General features: G+C 37.9%; 1 protein-coding gene across 8 annotated transcripts in view; it reads left to right on the top strand.

The window, feature by feature from the left end:
• Positions 1-22,992, top strand: part of SAMD3 (sterile alpha motif domain containing 3) — a 52,438-nt gene that overhangs the window by 22,472 nt on the left and 6,974 nt on the right. For all 8 annotated transcript variants that reach the window (XM_081530853.1, XM_081530859.1, XM_081530858.1 and 5 more), the window contains exons 5-7: positions 4,641-4,826; positions 5,300-5,384; positions 8,714-8,881. In XM_081530853.1, coding sequence (XP_081386979.1) covers positions 4,641-4,826; positions 5,300-5,384; positions 8,714-8,881 — 439 coding nt within the window. The remainder of the gene's footprint in view (positions 1-4,640; positions 4,827-5,299; positions 5,385-8,713; positions 8,882-22,992) is intronic.

Here is a 22,992-nt window from a genome sequence, read left to right as displayed (position 1 = left end):
TTGACTAGAAAACTGGGCACCCTGATATAGACCATTTTCAGTGTATAGAGTCTGCAAGTTTCTATGTGGAAAAGAATAAAATGAATGTAAGCTTGTGGAATACAGTCTTTCCATTAAGTCCCCGGAGAGCACAGTATTTGTCACTGCTTTTTCTTTCGATACTGGGAATGCTACTACTGATAGAGGTGGTTCTTTACATGTGAAGACCAAGCCTGGCAGTGAGAATGGCTGTTCTTCACAGCAAAGACTTTCACTTGTCTCATGCTCTTCTTCCTTAAGGACCGGAAAGCAATACCATTTTACAGGACTAGAAAAACATCACAGTCCCTCAAGGTAACAGATTATCTCCAAGCTGGGGACCCTTAGAGAAAGGTGTCATTTGTGGCCCAAATTTTAGGAAAGTAGACCTGATTCATGACTATGACTCCAAAAGTCAACCAGAATTCAGTTGAGTGTGACATGAACTCTGCCCTTGGTTCTGTAAAGAACCCACATGGGATGTAGCTAAAGCCTGGTGAGAAAACTTCTTTGGGACGTTTTCTCAGTGGTGGTTGATTATTATGAAGTTTGCATAGCCACAGTCTAATTCTTAGGTTTCCTTTGTGTTTACAGAGGACTCTACTCCAATCCCCAGATCTGCCTCTCTTGCATTTGGGTCCCACACATTTTCATATCTCAAACTTGAGGACTTCTCTCTGCTGGCACATCAGCTTGATGCCTTCCTATTCAATGGTTCCTTTATCATGGGTGGTTGTTTTTAATATAACAGAACTCCCCTTTTCAAAAGATGTCAATTTCATGTGTGAAAACACAAGTTTGGGGAACTTATGACTGTCTTTCTTTATCTGTCATAGAATGTTATATTTAATATCTTTACATCTCTCTCAAATGTTCCTGAAACTTTCTGTAACATATTTGTTATAGAACTGTTCCTAAATAACTATAACTGTATAGTAGCTATAGTTCTAAAACTGTTAAAGAACTGTTATAGGACTGTAGAACAACTGTTTCATTCAACAATGGCATTAGGGAAATAAAAACAGGTAAGAAAGCAAGACATAGTTGAGTACCCATGGGGCCAGTGCTGGACCAGGCCATGGGGGGATTTAGACAAGGAAGATCACCAGAGAGCCGGGAGAGAGGGGGTGAGAATCTACCTGGGGAGAAGACCTAAGGTGAACCTAGAAGAATGAAGGAAACTTGGGGCATTTGGGGTGAGAGAAACAACTGTTGACACATGCATAGTGTGTCCTGGAGCTTTAGAAGGCTTGAATCTTGGCTGGATCTGAGAAAAAACGTTGGATACTAGTTGATAATAAAATGGCACACAAAATTGGACTATATTATGAGCTGTCCTAATTATCGAGTAAGTTATATACTCTGGCGATAAAACAAGTAGTCCTTGCCCAAATGTATGTCTCTCCTGCTCCCTACCAAGGCTCAACTTCTGTTTTCTGTATGTTGAGATTTTTCCTTAACAAGCTGGAACTCTATTGGCCCTTTTCTGCATAAGGCCATCTCCCTTATCCTGGGTGAGACCCATATTGTCTGTCCCTTGGGAGTAAAAATAATTAGATGATTTTTCATTCTTATTAAAGTTAAACAAAGTTTTACAGTCAGTGAGCTTCTTCCTGAGAACCTCTGTCTCATAATTTTTTAAAAACATTAATTTATTTATTTGACTGCATCAGGTCTTAGTTGAGGTACGCAGGATCTTTGATCTTCCTTACATCATGTGGATCTTTTATTTGCAGCATGCGAACTCTCGATTGAGGCATGTGGAATCTAGTTTCTTGTCCAGGGATCGAACCTGGCCCCCATACACTGGGAGCACAGAGTCTTAGCCACTGGACCAACAGGAAATTCCCTCATAATTTTTTAAATTGGCACGTATTACAATAATAATATTGATAATTATCAAATGTGTCAGCTTAAGTTTATTGTTAGTTTTATCTTATTAAAAACATAAAGTCTACATAGACATTGAGTGTTTAGTGCAGTAGACTCTGATTCAGTTAGACTGGGAGTCAGTCCTAGCCATTAACATCTTTTAAAAGCTTTCCAGATGATTGTACTGTGAACCCAGGGTTGCGACCCATTGAATTAAAGATCTTTGTTTTCTGATATTATCTTGTTAAAGGGCGCTGACTCTGAAGTGGAAACAGAAATATCAACATCCTCTTAGTTTGGGATTGTTTTCTGCTCCATGTTCTTACTTGGAGCTGACTTCTTACGGTGTTCTGCTCAACTCTACCTCAATAATGATATGAATAATCATAACCTCAGAGTAAAGATTTTTAAAATCCAATGTAAATATTGAATTTTAATATTTTTATGAATGGGTGGTGAATTCTGCCAGCAGTTATCTGCACTCAATTAGAGTGTGTTTTTAATTTCTGATTCTAGTATTCTGTATAATATTAGTTTTGACTTGTGTTAGTTAGCATACTTTGTATTCTGTTCACTTCCAAAATATCTTGTTAAGTTGTTTTAATGTAAATAAAAGGAAAATTTGTTGCCTCTGATTTTGTCTAATTAGGAGCAAGATGGACTGTCTGGCTTTGATTGAGCCTATATATTCTAGGCATTTGACAGAAATAAGAACATGCTATATATATAGTCCTTACTCTGATGTTGAAGAAAAAAGACATAGATAGAGCAAGAAGATAAAAATTGCCTCAAGACCTATTTTATAGCATTGGAATGTAGAAGTTGTTCATTGATGAGATACTAAATAAGACTAGCAAACTCAAAAGTCTAAAGGGGTCATGCAGTTAAATAGACTTGAAACTCATAGGGAAAGGAGATAGATGTTAAAATGTTGTACTGAAACCAAATTTAATGCCTGCACAGTTACAGCACCTTTCAAAATTCTTGGGAAGGCACAAAATACAACCAAGGAACTTGCCATTACTTTAGAATCTTGGCTTAAGTAGATAAAGGAGAGATCATGGGAGAAAGAAATAAGAGAATAAGAAAGGAAATAGGGGTTGTAGAGGAGTAATTGCACCCTAGTACCTTCCTAATAAATATTGCTTGAATGAATGAATAAAATAAGAGGGGAACATATTGGAAAATAATTTAGGCTGAGGCACAAATTTCTTCTGGGAATTGCCTGTTGCTGTATTGAATCAAGTGTTGAATTATCAGTGTGCTTGTTTTAGCCAGGATGTGTTTTCACCACCAATATAGTTATTGCCAAAGGGGAAAAAAGGAGAAAGATCTTACCATGAAAAGAGAGCAGAATTCTTTCTCCAATTTCTTTTATTCCTCATGTTTTGTTATATCTCTTGCATTCTTACAAAATATGACCTAAAATTCTCGAGGAAGCCTGGTCTTTCAAAGCTAATCTGAATTTTGTTTGGGCTACTAAGGAGTCCATGCTTGTGCCAGAAGATTAACCTACTTAGGTTAATTTAGGAAATCTTTCTGTCTTTGTCTTCTGCTTGACTTGCTTCTATTATTTCACTTCCTTCCCAATCAATCCTATTAGTGAAATGGACTGAACGCTACCTCTTGCCCCTGGTAACTTGCTTGAAAATTTTAGTTTTTACACACTGGATCTATCACTGATTTTAAGGTTTTAAAGTGGTTCTGATATTTAATTTTATAAACAAACTTACTGAGATCTAACTTTCATAACATAAAATTCACTTATTTAAAGTATACAGCTCAGTCAATTTTAGCAAATTTATGCCGGTGTGCAGTCATTGTCACAATCCGTTTTGGAACGCTTTCATCACCCTGAAAAATTCCCTGGTGTCCATTTTTCTGTCAGTTTTCTCTCCCACCCCAAGGCCCAGGCAACCACTGATCTGCTTTCTGTAGCTATCATTTTCTGTAGGCTTTTGTAGAAACTACATTTGAGAGGATCAGAATATCTAATACTTACTTTAAATTTAGAGACCAAGTTTACTTTATTAAAATAGCCAAGAACAACTAAGGTGACTCATTAAGTGACTCTTGTACTTCACTACAATATTATTTATTGTAGTGAAATAAGTAATACATTAATTAGAATTAATAAATTAATTTTATTTGCAGCCCCAAAAAATAATTAGAAGAATTTTCTGAATCAGATGCTAAGTAAGACTTTATTACATGCCTCATTTGCTTTGCTGAATTGCAATTTACTCTCTTTTAGTTAGATATCTTGTTCAGTTTTAAGCTATGCATTACCTATTGCCTCGTTTACATGGATCAACATTCTTCCCAACTTCAGACTGTCTTCTATAGACTATGTTGTTATGATATTTTTTCCAGAATGACAAGTATTTATGTGTGTGCAAAGGGAAAGAAAACAAGAGATACTTGATGAACCTTCAAACATTTGCACATAGATGACTGCATGGAAGATGAGTTGATGATGTCCATATATTTAGATCTCAAGAATGTGGTTTCTATCATCAGTTCTCAGGGTATCAGTTCAGTTCAGTCATTCAACTGTGTCCGACTCTTTGCGACCCCATGGACTGCAGCACACCAGGCCTCCCTTGTCCATCACCAACTCCTGGAGTTTACTCAAACTCATTTCCATTGAGTCAGTGATGCCATCCAACCATTCTCGCAGGGTATAGAGAATTAGCAAGTTGCATATGTTTGAAATAGAATTCCACTCTTTGTGTTTTTTTATTTCACAGAAGGAATGTGAGACACATTCTAGCAAGGAATAAAGCCTTACAATGGACTAAGTCCTACGTCTTACCAGAGTTTCCTTATGATGTCAAGTGCATTCTAGCAGAACAGAGGTGTCCTGATCACAGCACGAGGATAAGAATCATTGAGTTCCTCCAGGCGGACATGACCAAATATCTGGAAGGCTCACTGTGAGTAATAACAGGGCAGACTTGCTGCCTTGGGAGAGCGGGTGTTTTCATAATAGACTTGAAATCATTTGGAACCCATTCTGTTCAGATTTTGCATGACAGATTGGTAATAAGTCCAACATTGCCCAATATTTGAATGTGTGTGCCATGTTCAGTCGTGTCTGACTCCGGTTACCCCATGGACTGTAGCCCACCAGGCTCCTCTGTCTGTGGGATTCTCCAGGCGAGAATACTGGAGTGGGTTGCCATTTCCTCCTCCAGGGGATCTGCCCGATCCAGGGATCGAACCCAGGTCTCCTGTGTCTCCTGCATAACAGACGGATTCTTTACTGCTGAGCCATCAGGAAAGCCCTTATTTGAGTCTCGACATTATCACATAGACAGATTTGAAGGAAAGTGAATGTAATTTGGACTCATAGGGAGGAACACGGGCTTCTTGAACTGAAAAATGTCCTCCCTGTCACACTGAACAGGTACCCCACCACCCAGCAGTATAACGACGTGGTCAATGCCCTACTGCAGGCCCACCCTTTCCTGGATGAGGACGGCTCTGGCTTTGTAAGTGACCACATGGCACCATTTGGTTACTCTCAACCCTCCTTAAAATAAGAGCCTTGTGTTGTCCACTAATTTCAGGCCTCATTCCCTTTTCCTCAGTCTCTCTGTCTCCCTGTTTATCTAGGTCTATCTGTTTCTCTTTCTCTGTCATTTTCTGCCTGGTCTCTCTCTAATTCCATTCCCTTGACCATCTCTTCTGTCTCTTGCTCTCAGTCCCCATCTTGTTCTTAGTTTTGGTCTTTCTCTGCTCTGTTTTTTTTTCCTTTTGATGATTTCTATGTGTTCCTATGTCTTCTTTAAAAAAAAAAAAACACCTTTATTTTTTTAGAGCAGTTTTAAGTTCACAGCAAAATTGAGAAGAAGATACAGAGATTTCCCAAATAGCCCTTGCCCCTACACATCCCTATCATCCCTCTTTATCAACATCCCCCACAGAGAGGTAATTCATTACAACTGATGAACCTACATTGACACATCATAATCACCCAAAGTCTATAGGTTATATTAAGTTTCACTCCTGGCGTTGTACATTCTTTGTGTGTTTAGACAGATGTGTCCATGATTATTGTATCATATATAGTATTTTCACTGTGCTAAACATCCTCTGTACTCCACCTGTTCATCCCTCCTCATCTTCCTCCTTGGTCTTCTTTCCTTCTCTATGTTATCCTCCAGAAAGATGATCAGAATCTCTCTCTCAAAGCTATCTGGAAGCTCATGTTTAACCGTGAGTCTGTAGGAAGGATCTTCAAAAGATGACCTAAAGAGAACCTGTGACTGCACTTACATCCATGCTTTCATCACTAGAGTGGTTCTTGCCTTTGTTTAGACCCATGGAGAAATTGTGTAGTTTTGAGGTCTTGACCCGCAGCCTCACCTGATTCTCCCACGGCTCTGCTGTTCTGACAAAAAAAGATGCTGGCGGTGTTCGGGGCAGCAGTTCTCAACTTTGGCTGCACATCAGGATCCCCGGAGATGCTGATTTAGTTGATCTGAAGAAGAAACCTTTGCATCTTTAAAAGTACCCCAGATGATTCTAATGTGCAACCAGGGCTGAGAAACACTGTTCTAGAGGTTTAGGTATAAGCTTTGCTCTCTGGATCTGCAAGTCCCTTGGCTTTAAAAGCCGGGGATCTCCATTGCCCAACAATATAAACATACTTAACTCTACTGAACTGTACACTTAAAAAAGTCAAGGCGGTTAAAAAAATTTGAGTGCATTGTGGCACTGAAACTGTATGATTTAAGGGACAATTGTGGAGAATTATAGCTTTTATACCTAAAGCGATAATGTCTACTAGTTCTTATATCTCTAGGTGACGTATATGCATACATTGGTAGTTGTATCTAAATAAGATACATGTCCTTTGTACTTTATTTTCACAGACATCTGTGAGAAAAATTTTTTGCTGTACTTTCTTGAAGATGTGGAATTTAAGCAGTTCCAATCTGAATAACAAATAATAAATGTCACTGTCTGTGAACATAACATTTAAGGCCTCTATTTTCTTTCTTCCCTCCCTTTCTTTGCTTTTTTCTTTCTTTCTCTCTTTCTTTGTTTCTTGGAAAAAGTTCACTATATATGGATAGAATCATAGAATTTTCTGAGTGGGAGAGGGCCTTAAACATTATTTTTCACCACCCAGACTCAGAAAAGACATATCTAGAACCAGTAACTTTGAAGTAAGACTGGTATTCAGCTTCTAGTATGATATCCTTTCTAAAATATTCTGTCGTGTATTTTTAAAAAAAATACATTTGAATCGGTTCTACTGAGATGGATGAAACTGGAGCCCATTATACAGAGTGAAGTAAGCCAGAAAGAAAAACAACAATATAGTATACTAATGCATATATATGGAATTTGAAAGATGGCAACGATAACCCTATATGCGAGACAGAATAAGAGACACAGATGCATAGAACAATTTTATGGACTCTGAGGGAGAAGGTGAGGGTGGGACGTTCTGGGAGAATAGCATTGAAACATGTATATTATCATATGTGAAACAGAACACCATTCCATGTTCGATGCATGTGACAAGGGCTCAGGGCCGGGGCAATGGGAAGACCCAGAGGGATGGGATGGGGAGGGAGGTGGGTGGGGGGTCCAGGAAGGGGAACACATATAAACCCATGGCTGATTCATGTCAATGTATGGCAAAAACTATTACAATATTGTAAAAAAAAAAAAAAATATTCTATCGTATACAAAAGCACACTATAAAGTAAACCAAATTTTCTCAAAAAAAAAAAAAAATACAAATAAACCTGGGGTCCTAGTATTGATAATTATCCGACATGACATGAATTCCTTCTATACCTAAGATATAATATTTGCCAAAAATTAGTGTTACTGTTTATAGAGTTAGTTGTGTTTTAAAGGAACAAGCTAAATTTGCTGTTTCAATAAGTTATACTTTCATGGGGTTCAAAAGCTATGAAAGGATATAAATAGAAACATCTCCCTTCACCTCTATCCTCCAGTCATCCAATCTTCCTTCCCAGAAGTAACCAGTACTATTAACGATTCCTCCCAGAGAATCTTTGCATATATATAAGCAAATACATGTCTATCTAATTACATTTTGACCGTTAGTTTTGTGGTTATCAAATGAGACAAACAGAAAGTTATGAATAATGCTTACTTAGATCTTGTGTGCATTTTACCCACATCTTTTCCCAGTGATGTTAACTAAAGATGGTTCACTGTTTAGAGACCTGCAAAACTGCTTAGCACATTATGCTCCAGGTTTGTACACATACAGTGAAAGGGGAAACTTTGGGGCATGGCAGGTGTTTACTCAAACTCTCCCCACAAGTGTATGTGAGGTTGTGTTTCTAATGTAACAGTAGAAGATGTAGAAAATTTCTTAGAATATTAATGTGAGAGAGAGAGCACACAAACAAGGAAGCATTTGGTTGTTTTTAGGACTAATTTTATTCTTAACTTTAAAAAATTTAAATATAATTGATTTACAATACTGTGTTAGTTTTAGGTGTACAACAAAATGATTCGATTATACATAGATATATATATATATATAAATATATAATTTTTCAGATTATTTTCTATTATAGATTGTTATAAGATTTTGATAGTCACAGTTTTTTATTTCAAAACATTTCAAATCTACAACAGAAGTTGAAAGACTGCTACAGTGAACACCCATACACCTTTAACTAGATCAAGGCTTCTCAGTCTGGCCAGTATTTGTGATGGGAAGATATTTTCAAGCCCAAAAATGATAGACAACAATTCTATTGTTTATATAGGCTTATTCAAACCTCTCTGAAGATTAACTGCCCTGTTTTATAATTTTACACAGTTTTTATGGAAACGAGCCCTCAAAGATCGCTTTAAATATGTTCGAAGACCCATAGAAGATGATGAGCAAGTGATGAGAAATAAATGTAAATTTGGACACCGAAGAGGCCAGACAAGGAAGTCTCTTGCTGATATAAGATTTGATGAAATTAAAATTGTCCAGATAAAAGTAAGATTGACTCTTTAATTGTTCTGACAGCTTATTGGTTGACTGATTAAGGAATAACAAATACTAGCATTTAAAATAATTAAAGCAAAACAAAATATCCTTTTGAAAATTTAACATGTGGGTCAGAAACCAAGAAAAATCTGTTTTGCTTTTGTGAATGAGAATATTTCCAGAAGAGGGTTTCCAAAAACATGAGCAGAGGGTTTATTGAACATCTCAAGTTTATTCTTTCACAATCTTCAAAAGACCTGGAAAAACTCTTAAGTTCTGGATCTTTGAATAATTTCTTTACCTCTCATCCTAAAATGTGTCCTATGCTCTTGCTGTTCTTAATACTACAGAAAGTTTTTAATACTCATATTGTAGGGATCAAGTAGCCTCTGGTTTCAAGATTGGGGAGGAAGATAATCCACACACATGGGTACAAAACTCCATAGTGTTCTTGCTTTGTACAGAGGCGGCTGTGAGGAACTTCAGGCCAAGGGTCCCTGGCAGGGTCTGGAGGTTCCCCACTCTGCAGTGGGTTTGCTGTACCATAATGTTGATGTGGGTCCTAATTATCTGAGGTTCTATAGATATTATCTACTTCATGGCCCCCAGATGCTCTCAGAAACAAAAATATCCCCTGCTAATAAAATAGACTGAGCTCCTGAGGAAGGATGTCCTAATTATCAAGTTCAAGAAGCTAAATCTCATGTCCCCCGAAATACTGTTTTTCCCTCAATCCAATATGAATGGGTGGGCTTCCCTGGTGGCTCAGTGGTAGAGAATCCACCTACAGCGCAGGAGCTGCAAGAGCCTCAGGTTTGATCCCTGAGTTGGGCAGATCTCTTGGAGGAGAGCATGGCAACCCACTCCAGTATTCTTGCCTGGAGAATCCCATGGACAGAGAAGCCTGGCAGGCTACAGTCTACAGGGTTGCAGAGTCGGACATGACTGAAGCAACCTAGCACTCACGCAGCGCGACATGAATATGTAGATCTAACTTTTCACTATAAGCACATTTATGCTAGTGAATGTACTTGGTGTAAATATTCTGTTTTCTTTTTCAGCTGGTATAATTATTTGATATTAATAGAGCAGCCTATCAGATTATCTCAATTTTATTGTCACTACTTATAAGTGCCAGGGGATGGGAGTATTTTTTAAACATATTTTGTAAACTATTCATTCTAGCATTATACATAAGAAAAATTTTAGATCAAGATGTTTTTTTAAATATCTTATTATGCAACTTTCAAAGTGTTTTCAAAATGACAGTCCAGTTAAGGTAATACAATTTTATATCTGCTCTTTGATGAAAAGCCAAGACATATGAAAGGTCCCTAAATTAAGAGATGTGATTTTATAGAAACTTTAACTGCAGTATTCTAATTTTAAACTAAAATCATAAGATAGGATTAGATTTGTTTAAAAATATATTTTATATTCTTAAAATAAAGAGCCACTTTGTAAAGGAACATAATTACATCATGCATAAGTATTCTCAAAATATGTGATTTTCCTCATACTACAAATGGAGTTCCTTTATAAATGAATTAATATTTTACAAATTCAGTTTTCTTTCTTTCCCTTTGATGTGTGTTCCACCAAAATTCACTGGAGTGGGATGAAAGGTAAAATTGAAAAAGCAGTCATTGTCCCCAGCAAGGGTAAGCACACAGGGTCAGAGGTCACCCTGACGGACACAGGCTAAATGGCAGCTCCTCTCTTGTGTTGAGCCAGCATCATTGACCCAGTTTGTACAGTCATCTTTCTATTCTTTCTTAGAACCACCTCAGTTCATCTTGTAACTGTGCCCTTTGTGGTTCCTATCTTGGGGTCTCCTAGACATGCCTGCATCTTAAATTGAATCCTACTAAGGCCCATGCAGGGGTCTTTGCTACAAAAAGAAGAGGGATTGAATGTATCAGGGCCTAAGATGAGTTAAGTTGCAACAGAATCTAGTTTTGACCTTCCTGCCAGCTGGGGCAAAAAAGAGGTCATTGTTAGCACCTGAAGAGGCAGCAACATTTTTCCTGCCAAGCAGATCTAATTGGTAAGGATTTACTTTTCTCCCTCTTACAAATGGAGCTACACATTGCTGGTTCTTTAAACACTGTAATGTCTCTGTTTATGACCTAATGTTCTGTAAAGCCAAATGCTTCAAAGGATGAAAAAAATTTTACACTAGAATATTACAGAAACAATGTATTTCTGTGTTTTGTACCCTCCGTAGTTACTAAGCAAATGGAAAAACACTAGGAAGAGTGGAGGGACAAGTTCACTGAATACACCATTTATCTCATGGGATTTTAGACTTCAGATGAGTTGCCTAAATTATTTCCAGTCTGCATTTTGAATTTCTTATAGCTCTTTTTAAATGTCTTTATGATTTCTGAAAATTAAAGATAGTTAGATTAAGATATATTTTGGCAACTTTCCCATCTTTTAAAATTTCTTGACTGAGCACCGCATTTCCATAATATAGAAAAAAAGTTATTCCTTGTGCTGGAGAGATGGAAAATGCTGATGTAGGCAACAAGCCAGAAGGCAGACCATCCCCTCAAAGGCAGGGAGGTGGGTTTTGCTAAACTGGAGAAAAGTTTTGGGAATAAGTAAGGAAGGGAAAGAGTTTTTCAGTTGTTTTGTTTCTGTTGTTTATCTTCGGTGGTTGGAAGGAATTTACCAAAATATTGATGGTAGATGCCTCAGTGAAGGACATTGCATTTCTTATTCCCGTCATGTGGGCTTCTGAAGATGACCAAGCAGCTGCAGAATTTGTGTAAGTCTGAGGTCACAGATCTTTTGTCTGCAACCCTCTCCCTTCCCCCTCAATCTCTGAGGTCAGCGTGGCACTGCTTAAACTATGCTCTGTGTGTGTGCGCGCGCGCGTGCATGCAGGTGCACATGCACACATACTCAGTCGTGTCCAACTCTTTGCAACTCCACGAACCGTAGCTTGCCAGGCTCCTCTGTCCATGGGATTCTCCAGACAAGAATACTGGGGTGAGTTTCCAGTTCCTCCTCCAGGGGATCTCCCAACCCACGGATCCAACACAGCTCTTGTATCTCCTGCATTGGCAGGCAGATTCTTTACCAAATGAACCACTGGGGAAGCCCCTATAAAACTCAAAGCTTCAGCAGCATCAGGCATCCACCCGTGAGTCTTAAAAATGCCTGGATTCCTTATATTCTGCTACTAAAAGGAATTATAACCATGGTATTCAGAGCTATACTTGTCAGAATCCCAGCCTATGTTTCTAGATCAATCCTCCAAAAATACTGGATTTAAATGTGATGTTTAAAAATCCTTTGCCAACCTCATGACCCCATGTCACTGCTGGTAGTACATTCAATCAAATGCAACATAAGCAACATTGCTTCTTAGGCATCTGAGTTTTAGCTTTAGGTCCAAGCATCTTGTAGCCCTGTGAATTGATAAATCTGTTTCATTTGCTTAATTGCCTTTTATTATACTTCTTAGAGTACTTATAAACAGAGACACAAATAGATTCTCAAAACAGTAGAATTAACTGAGCAATATCTTTTTTCACTGAAGTATAGTTGATTTAGGGCTTCCTTGATAGCTCAGTTGGTAGAGAATCCACCTGCAATGCAGGAGACCCCGGTTCGATTCCTGTGTTGGGAAGATCTGCTGAAGAAGGGATAGGCTACCCACTCCAGTATTCTTGGGCTTCTCTTCTGGCTCAGCTGGTAAGGAATCTGCCTGCAATGCTGGAGAGCTGGGTTTGATCCCTGGGTTGGGAAGATCCCCTGGAGAAGGGAAAAGCTACCCACTCCAGTATTCTGGCCTGGAAAATTCCATGGGCTGTACAGTCCATGGGGTCACACAGAATCGGACATGACTAAGCGACTTTCACCTTCACAGTTGATTTACAATGTTTCAGGTTTTAGCAAAGTGATTCAGTTATACATATACATAACATACATGTACATAATATACATATATATGTATATATATATTCTTTGTCAGATTCTTTTCCATTATAGGTTGTTACAAGCTATTGAATATAGTTCTCTGTGTATATGGTAGGTCCTTATTGGTTGTCCATTTTATACACAGTAGTATGTATATGTTAATCTTAAACTCCTTATTTATCCCTCCTTCACCCCTTTGCCCCTTTGATAACCTTGAGTTTGTTTTCTATGTTTGTGAGTCTATTTCTGTCTGTGTTTTAACTGAGTAATTACTTAAGTTGCTGACAATATTATCCTGTTTAAATGATGAAGACATATTGGTATTAAAAGTTTATAGGAATTGTATGTGTGCGGTGTAGTGGAATTAACTTTATACTGGATTATTTTCTTGTGAAAAAGCTGAGGTGATAAAGTTGAGTGACTCAAACTCTCACCTCATGGCACATTATCATCATTATTCTGTGCCATGCCTCTCTCTTGTTCTATTCATTTCTTTTTGTGCTCATTCCTTGTTTTTAAGTATGAGAGTCCTTTTATTTTTCATTTTTAGTTTATTTTTTGCCATGCTACGTGGCTTGTGGGATCTTAGTTCCCCAACCAGTGATTGAACCTGGGCCCTCGGGAGTGAGCCCACGGAGTGCTAACCACTGGGCAACCAAGGAATTCCCCTGTGCTCATTCTTCTATGCCCTTTTCCCCACTTCTGCTCTTGGGCAGCCCTTGTAATGTGTTTCATCTGTATCTTTTTGTTTGTGAAGTGTTCTAAAATGTGTACTATAATTTTGGGTTTATATATATTTGACTCAATGTAAATGATATTCTGGGCTTCCCAAGTGGTGCAGAGGTAAAGAACCTGCCTGCCAATGCAGGGGATACAAGACATGGGGATTCAATCCCTGGATGAGGAATATCCTCTGGAGGAGGAAATGGCAATCCATTCCAGTATTCTTGCCTAAAAAATTCCATGGACAGAGGAGCCTGATGGGCTATGGGGTCGCAGAGAATCAGACATGACTGAGCACTCACACAAATGCTGTTCTATACCTCATTTGTATTTCACTTTTTCACTGACACTTTTTAAGTCTCATTTATGTTACCATGTGTATTTCTACCCCATGTTTGTAGCAATTTTTGCAAGTCCTTGCTTCAAGCCCCTTCCTTCCCACAATGAACGGTACTACAGAGAACACCATTACACCTGGCTGGTTACGGATGCAGCTGTGTGTTATTTCTTTGGCTTGTCCACCCAGAAGTGGAACTGATGGGATGAGCATGGAGGTGCCTAATTTGACTAATTGCTTTCTAGAATGATTTTGTTAGTCTCAGTCCCATAGTACTACATATCTTTATTTTCCTGCCAGTGCTTGGCATTAGCCAGCCTTGTGAGTTTTGCCAAGGCTAATAGGTATAAAGTGTAATCTCAGTCTTGTGATTTGCATTTCCCTGGATAACTAATGAGTCTGAGCATCTCTCCATGTGTTTGTTAGAGTTTTGAATTCCTTCTTTTAGAAAATTACCCCTTTAGTTCCATTGCCCCGTTTTTAATGGGTTGGCATCTTTTTCTTAATTTGTAGGAAGCAGTCCTTCCCATACTCTAAGTCACAAAGATATTCTCCTATTCTTCTTTTATTAAGTTTACAGTTTGCACTTTCATGATTAGATCTTTAAGTCATCTGGAGTCCATTTTTGTATATGCCATTAAGTAAAGATCTCCATAGAATTATTGCTCTTACAACCAATAATTTTTTTTCATCCACTTATGGTGGCACTTTAATTGTATGTTAACTTCCTCCCAAAAGACTTGAGTGTGTTCTGGGCATTCACTCTTACTCCATTGGTCTATCAGTCTATTCTTAATGCCATTTCCATAATTCATTTGATTACTTACTGTTGATTACTTAGTATCACTTAGCACTTAGTGTATAGACATTTCTGGGGCAGGTCACCCTCATTTTCTGGAATATGGAGAAAGACAGTGGGTCTTTTTCTCAAGAACTTGTCCCTGGGACTCCTCTGTAGCATTTGACTTCTTACAGAGAAGTAAAGCCTGGACTAGGGGTACTGAAGTGAGAGGGCAGGTGGATGTAGGACCAAAGAAAGGTTTTGAGCATCTGCCAGAGCAAGGAGCACCAGGATAAGTTCTGTCTTGCTCTCATGAAGAGCCTGCTGTGACAAGATGAAGATGGTGTATGGAAGAATCCTGCATTTCACACTGACATAGCCTGATGCACATCCTTTCCTGGGAATCTCTTCATCCAGAGGATTCCTTGGTGGTCCTCTTGGGTTTCTGCCAAATGCCCCATTTGAAACATCAGGATCTAAATATACTTTTGAAATGCTTTTTTGGCTAAAGTACACATTTTCTTTTCTTAAATTATTGAAATTTATTTCAGCCAGTAAAGCCTTCAACTTATTACCATAAACTTGTTACTCATAGGATATAAGCTGACTTTGATAATAGTCATTGTTTCTTTAAAGTTGTTCTGAAAAAACTTGGCTTGAATCTTTCATGTATCCAGTTCTTCATATCTGCACCTGATACTTTCATCCACTTTGAAAAAATTCTCTTCTGTCTTTATGGAGTAAATGAACTCTGAATTGGATATTTGGTGAAAATTTATTTTGGTTTCTTGAAGCAGTACAGGAATGACTTTGAATTTCCCACAAAGGCTTTTGCTTTTCTCTCTGTTTTTTTTTCCTAGTTGCAATGACCTTCTCTCAGTTTGGAGGCTATTAATGTGATCTTTAAATGCACAGATTATTTTATCTTTATCAGCTAATTTAATCTATACTTTTATTTTTTTAGAATTTTAAGTAACTTAATCCTATCTGTTTTTTCAAAAGTCCTTTTGATGACATTTTCTCGGAGGTTTTCATTTTATGCATGATTTCTGTGCATGCTAAGTCACTTCAGTCATGTTCAACTCTGTATGACCCTATGGACTGTAGCCTGCCAGGCTCCTCTGTCCATTGAATTTTCTAGGCAAGAGTACTGGACTGGTTTGCCGTTCCCTCCTCCAGGGGATCTTCCGACCCAGGGACTGAACCTGCATCTCTTATGTCTCCTGCATTGTCAGGCAGATTCTTTACCACTATTGCCACCCAAGAAGCCCTTATCCGGCTCCAAATTCCTACAATCCCTGTTGTCTTCTCCAGAAATAGCAGTCACTCTAGTCTTCCAACTGCTTGTTTATCACAAGTTTAATGGTTCTATTCATTCTTGAGAGTGACATTAAAATCTCCAGCTGCTATTACTGTCTCTTGCTTCTTTCTGTCAGTTTTTGCCACATGACATTTGGACTGTTGTTAAGTGTGTATAAGTTGATAATTTTTATATCTACTTAACAGATTGGCCCTCTTCCCATTATAAAATATCCTCCTTTGTCTATAGGAACAATTTTTGTGGTGCTTATTTTATCTCATATTAGTATAGCTATTCTATCTCTCTTTTGGTTACTGCTAGCATAATATATCTTTTCCCATCTTTTTACCTTCAACCTACTTATGACTTTGAATCTAAAGTATGTCTCTAGTAGACAGTATATAGTTGGATACTTTTTTTCAGATTCATTCTGTCAATTACCTAATATGATTACTGATAATGTAGGAATTATGTCTACTATTTGTTTTCTATTAATATATGTCATCTCTTCTTACTTTATCCCTTATTCCTTAATTACTGCCTTCCGTTGTGTTAACGTAGATATTTTCTAGTGTATTAATGTAATTCCCCTTTTTGTTTTGCTTAGTAAATAAACATTTTTAGTTATTTCCTTAGTGGTTGCCCTGGAGATTACAACTAATACCTTGATTTATCTAGTTTGGATTCATACCCCTTTAATTGTAATAGCATATAAAAACTTTGCCCCTGTATAACAATACCCTTTGTCCCTTTTGTGCTGTTAGTTAAATTTTATACATTGTATGTCCCTCAACACAGAATTTATAACTGTTGCTTCACGCAACTGTTTTTCAAACAAGATGGGAGAGTTACAACCAGAAAATGGATTTACACTGTCTTTTATATTTACCTATGTTGCCACCTGATGCGAAGAGCTGACTCATTGAAAAGACCCTGATGCTGGGAAAGATTGAGGGCAGGAGGAGAAAGGGACGACAGAGGATGAGATGGTTGGATGGCATCACCGGCTCAATGGATATGGGTTTGGGTGGACTCCAGGAGTTGGTGATGGACAGGGAGGCCTGGCGTGCTGCAGTTCATGGGGTCACAGGGAGTCGGACACGACTGAGCGACTGAACTGAACTGAACTGATGTCGTGACCTTTACCAGTGCTCTGTTTTTTCATGTTGATTTGAGTAACAGTCCATGTTCTTTCATTTTAGCTTGAAAGACCACCTTTAGAATTTCTGGTAGGGCAGATCTGCTGGTGACCAATTCTCTCACTTTTTATTTATCTGAGAATGTCTTAAATCTCTCCTTAATATCTGAAGGATGTTTTGCTGGATATAGAATTTATTTAGGGGATTTTTTTCTGGTTTGAGATTTGGGTGTTCTAGCATTCAGTTATTATGGTTTTGGCCATAGATAGCAGACAACACTGCCTGAAATTGGCTAAAATGATAGGGAGAGCTGTGGTGTCACATAATAAGAAACCCAGAGGTAGATGAGTGTGGATATGATTTCTGCTCACCAAGTTACTCAGCTCGGCTCCTCCAGCCAATCAGCAGGACTGTACTTCTCCACTCCCTTGAAGTGAGATGTGGCCATGAGACTGACTCTGACCAAGGAAATGTGAGAAGGAGTGTCAAGGGCGTTGAAGATCCAGTATGTGGTGCCCCATCTTCTCCCTTTCTTTGGCAGTGGTGACTGACTTTCTAGATGATAAAGCCAGTTTTTTTGGATGAGGAGAATGAAGAGATGGTCTGTCCCATGAGAGATAAACTTCTGTTGCTCTAACGTCTGGGGGTTGCTAGGCAGAGTAGCAGCACCTTGCCTATCCTGAATAATACCAGCAGCTCCAAGCTTGGCATGGCAGGCTTTGGATCCACGGCTCAGTGATTCTTCTGCTCCTGGCGAGCTTCATCAAGTGATGGAGTTCTAAGGACTTTTCTCAGAGTCTGAAACATGAAAAATACAAAACTAATATTTTGCCCAATTCTGATTTGCAATATAAAAATATACTGGAATGTCACAGAAGTTTCTATAGAGAGGTTAATTTGTGCTTTTTTAAAAAAAACTTTTGCTGTATCTAGGAAAGCAAAACAAGGATTGTAGGGTGTCCTTGCATACAAAGTCCTCCAAACATTAGTTAAATAGATAAACAAGCTAGCTAGCTAACTAACTAACTGCCAGGTGTTAAATTACTAGCACTATACTTATTCATTTTCATTGGCTGAGTTGTCTGAGATTTCACTTACCCATGGTGGACTGTGTTCTGAAAATATTAAATGGAAAATTCTAGAAATAAACAATTCATAAGTTTTAAATTGAGAGAGAAAGACCACATTCACATAAATTTTATTACAGTATATTGTTATAATTTTTTAATTTTATTTTTAGTTATTGTTGTTAGTTACTAACTGTGCCTAATTTATAAATTAAATTTTATCATAGGTCTATGTTAAGGGAAAAACAGTCTGTAGGTAGGGTTCAATACCATCTGCAGTTTCAGGCTTCCTGTGGGGTTCTTTAAACATATCCCCTGCAGATAAGGGGGGGGGGGCTACTCTAATTCATTTATCTTAAAACATTTTATTTTTCTACTTATTTGGGAATATATGTACCCCATAACTTTGAAAGTCATGAAGTAGTTCTGTGTGTTAGCTTTCTTTGGCTTAGAAATCAAATGGATTTGAAAGCCATGAAAAAAACTGCTTGGATAGTCAAATGCTAAGGACATCTACTAGGTTCCTTTGAATTTCTTTTAGGGCATTTACTGTTTGCTTCTTACTGCACCTGACACATGATAATTTATTGTATAATATTCTAATCGTTTTTATAGCCTTTTCCACAGTTGATTCTCTCATGGTGCAAAACTGAACAAGATAGCAAAAGTTGAAGAAAAACGTTGACAGTTAATTGCATTCTGGATATAATGCAATTACGGCCATCAGCAGGTGGCACATTTGCTAATACTGTGAAGGTTTACAAGTCAGCTGTGCACTTGGAAACATGGGGCAGAGTCACAGCCCTTTCCCTGCTGACTAAGACACATGACTGTATGTTAAGGAAAAAAACTGCTCAAGTTACACAAGGAAGCATCATTTTCAAAGTCAATTTGATGACAATAGAAGTAAAAACAGGGATGATTGGAATTTGGTATGAAAAAAACCCTACCATCTAACATAGCACTCTCCAATAGAAATATAATATGCACCAAAGATATAATGTAACATTTTCTAGTAGTCACATTCAAGAAAAGTGAAACAAAGCAGGTGGAATGATAATATTAAAACTATATTTTACTTAACCCAATATTGTCATTTCAGCATGTAATCATTATGAAAATTTGTTAATGAGATGTTTTGTATTCTTTTTTTGCATACTAAGTCTTTGAAATCCAGTGTTTCCAGTGCGTGTATTAATTTGGTCTAGCCCCAATTCAAGCAGTCTATAGCCACATGTGGCCAGTGACTTCTAGAGCGGACGACTACCTTAGAGGAATTAGAGGGTTAAACGACCCTCTCCATTATACACCATAGTTAGCAGGAAGCATGACCAGTTACTAATGTCAAACCCTTGTTGCATTTCTGGGGTAAATCCAAGTTAGTTTGTCCTTGTTCCTAATATGTGCAAGTTTGTCCAGGAATGAGATTGACCTGTAATTCTCTTCTCTCATACAGTTCTTTTAGGTTTAGGAATCAATGTCATAGACAGAGGCTTCATAGAGGCCTTTGTAGAATGGATTGGAATACTTCATAGAATTCTTTTCTTTGACTCCTTGAAAGAATTTATGTAAATTTGGTACACACTCTGTTTTGAAAGTTTAGCAGAATTTGACTGTGAAACCTTCAGGTCTTGGTATTTTCTTTGTGGAAAGACTTTTATCTTCTAACTAAATTTATATAAGGTTGTAGGAATTTCTTTTCGGTTTGCTGGTATGTTACATTTTTTTCTAGAAATTTGTTCACTTGTTCTATGTCTTGCTAATCATCTTATGTTCACAGATAGTGGATCTGCCTGACACTTTCCTAATATACTTGTAGAAGTCCTAATTTTTCCCATCTTTTACAGGTAACATCTGTTCACATTCTGGTCAGATGACAGACAGTATGTCAACTTGTTGATTCAAGTGCAGTTCAGCCAGGTGTCCTCTCAACTAATTTTTTGAGAAAGAGTTTTTTTGTTGTCTCCTCAAAGCCTGTTGATTGCCTTAGGGTTTTTCGTTTGTTTGTTTGTTTCTCTGGCTGAGCTGTGAAGCTTGCAGGATCATATTTCCCCAAACAGAGATTAAACTTTGGGCCTCAACAGTGAAAGAGTCCTCACCACTGGACTACCAGAGAATTCCCTGATTGTCTTAGATTTTTGTTGTTGTTGTTAATTTATTTATTTTTTAATTGAAGGATAATTGCTTTACAGAATTTTGTTGTTTTCTGTCAAACTGCAACATGAATCAGCCATAGGTATACATACATCCACTCCCTTTTGAACCTCCCTCCCATCTCCCTCCCCATCCCACCCCTCCAGGTTGATACAGAGCCCCTGTTTGAGTTTCCTGAGCCATTCAACAAATTCCCATTGGCTATCTATTTTACATATGGTAATGTAAGCTTCCATGTTACGCTTTCCATACATCTCACCCTCTCCTCCCCTCTCCCCACGTGCATAAGTCTATTCTCTATATCTGTTTCTCCATTGCTGCCCTGTAAATAAATTCTTCAATACCATTTTTCTTGATTCCGTATGTATGTGTTAGAATACAATATTTATCTTTCTCTTTCTGACTTACTTCACTCTGTATAATAGGTTCTAGTTTCATCCACCTCATTTGAACTGACTTAAATGCATTTATTTTTATGGCGTGTAATATTCCATTTTGTATATGTACCACAACTTCTTGATCCATTCATCTGTAGATGAACATCTAGGTTGCTTCCATGTTCCAGCTATTGTAAATAGTGCTGCAATGAACATATGTCTTTTTCAATTTCGGTTTCCTCAGAGTATATGCCTAGGAGTGGGATTGCTGGGTCATATGGTGGTTTTATTCCTAGCTTTTTAAGGAATCTCCATACCATCTTCCATAGTAGCTGTATCAATATACATTACCACCAACAGTGCAAGAGTGTTCCCTTTTCTCCACACCCTCTCCAGCATTTATTGTTTGTAGACTTTTTGATGATGGCCATTCTGACTGGTGTGAGGTGATATCTCATTGTAGTTTTGGTTTGCATTTCTCTAATAATGAGCGATGTTGAGCATCTTTTCACGTGTTTGTTAACCATCTGTATATCTTCTTTGGAGAAATGTCTGTTTATGTCCTTTTCCCACTTTTTGATTGGGTTGTTTGTTTTTCTGGTATTGAGTTGTATGAGCTGCTTGTATGTTTTGGAGATTAATTCTTTGTCAGTTGTTTCATTTGCTATTATTTTCTCCCATTCTGAGGGTTGTCTTTTCACTTTGCTTACAGTTTCCTTTGCTGTGCAAAAGCTTTTAAGTTTAATCAGGTCCCACTTGTTTACTTTGTTTCTATTTCCATCACTTAAGGCGGTGGGTCATAGAGGATCTTTTTGATTTATGTCATCCAGTGTTCTGCCTATGTTTTCCTCTAAGAGTTTTATAGTTTCTTGTCTTATTACATTTAGGGTTTTATCCATTTTGAGTTTATCTTTATGTATGGTGTTAAGAAGTGTTCTAATTTCATTCTTTTACATGTAGCTGTCCAGTTTTCCGAGCACCATTTATTGAAGAGGCTGTTTTTGCCCCATTGTATATTCTTGCCTCCTCTGTCAAAAATAAGGTACCCATAGGTGCATGGGTTTATTTCTGGTCTTTCTATCTTGTTCTATTGGTCTATATTTCTGTTTTTGTGCCAGTACTATACTGTCTTGATGACTGTAAAATAAGCAAAATCAAAACAGTCCAATAAAGTACATAGTAGATTGACCCAGAAAACAAAGGAAATCAAAAATTATATCTACCAGTTAAGAACAACACTAACTAAAGCACAAACTGGAAAACAAAACTAAAGCAAGGTGCCAAGTGAGGAATAAAGCAATGAAAACAAAACCAACAAATATGCTGAGAGGAAAGGAAAGAAAGAATATAAATGCAAAGTTAAATAAAGGTAGATGAAGAAGCTTTATATACGTTAAAGATTAGTTGCAAGGGGGAAAAGAACAGTAGGAAAAGCAAACAAAGGAATAAATGTAGAAAAAATAATAATAGGCTTAAAAAACTAAAAATTAAAATTAAAAAAAAGAGAAAAAAAAGGAAAACTCCATAGAACTGCAAAAGCCCAATGTAGAGGCAGAGGTTTATAACAACAATAAAAAATGTGACTGAGAAAAGAAAAAAAAAACTCAAGAGCTTAATTAGATTTCATGGTGCCAATAAAATTGACAACTACAACAGAGCAGGGGACAAAGGGGAAAAAAAGAAAAAAGTAAAAGAAATCCAAAAGAGTCTACAGAACAAGTCAAAACATAAGAATAATAAATGTTTTTCTTGAGTCACTGCTGTCAGAGTGCTTTCCCTCTCTGGGAATCACAGTCCACCTCACCTCCCTAGGATGCCTTCCAACTCTGTGCTGGTTTCTGGACCTATTGTGGGGGCAGCTCAGATTCTAATTTGTCCTACTCTTGTGTGTCCTTACCTCCAATGTCCACAGCTGTCAAAACTAGTGCATTTTCTTTTGTAGAAGCTCTCAATGTCCTTTTATATATTCCATAGACACAGAGTCTGCCTAGTTGATCGTGTGGATTTAATCTGCAGCTTGTACAGCTAGTGGGAAGGTTTTGGGTCTTCTTCCTTAGCCACACTGCCCCTGGGTTTCAATTGTGGTTTTATTTCCACCTCTGCATGTGGGTCGTCTACTAGGGTTTGCTCCTGAGGCTGCCCTGGAGGACTTGGGTCTGCTCCAGTGAGGGCCAGGTGTGGAGGTGGTGCAGCTGCTTGGGTTGAAGCTGCTTGGGTCGCAGGGGTTCTGGCAGCACCAGTTACTCAGGGGAGTTGGCGGTTAGGGAAGCAGGCAATATAGTGCTCTAGAAGGGTATGGCAACCAGTATTGG

The sequence above is a fragment of the Giraffa tippelskirchi genome, chromosome 9, assembly GCF_054371585.1.
Source record: "Giraffa tippelskirchi isolate mGirTip1 chromosome 9, T2T-mGirTip1v1.2.pri, whole genome shotgun sequence".
Lineage (NCBI taxonomy): Eukaryota > Metazoa > Chordata > Mammalia > Artiodactyla > Giraffidae > Giraffa > Giraffa tippelskirchi.
Note: the sequence above shows the minus strand (reverse complement) of the source record. Positions and strands in the feature narration are given on the sequence as shown.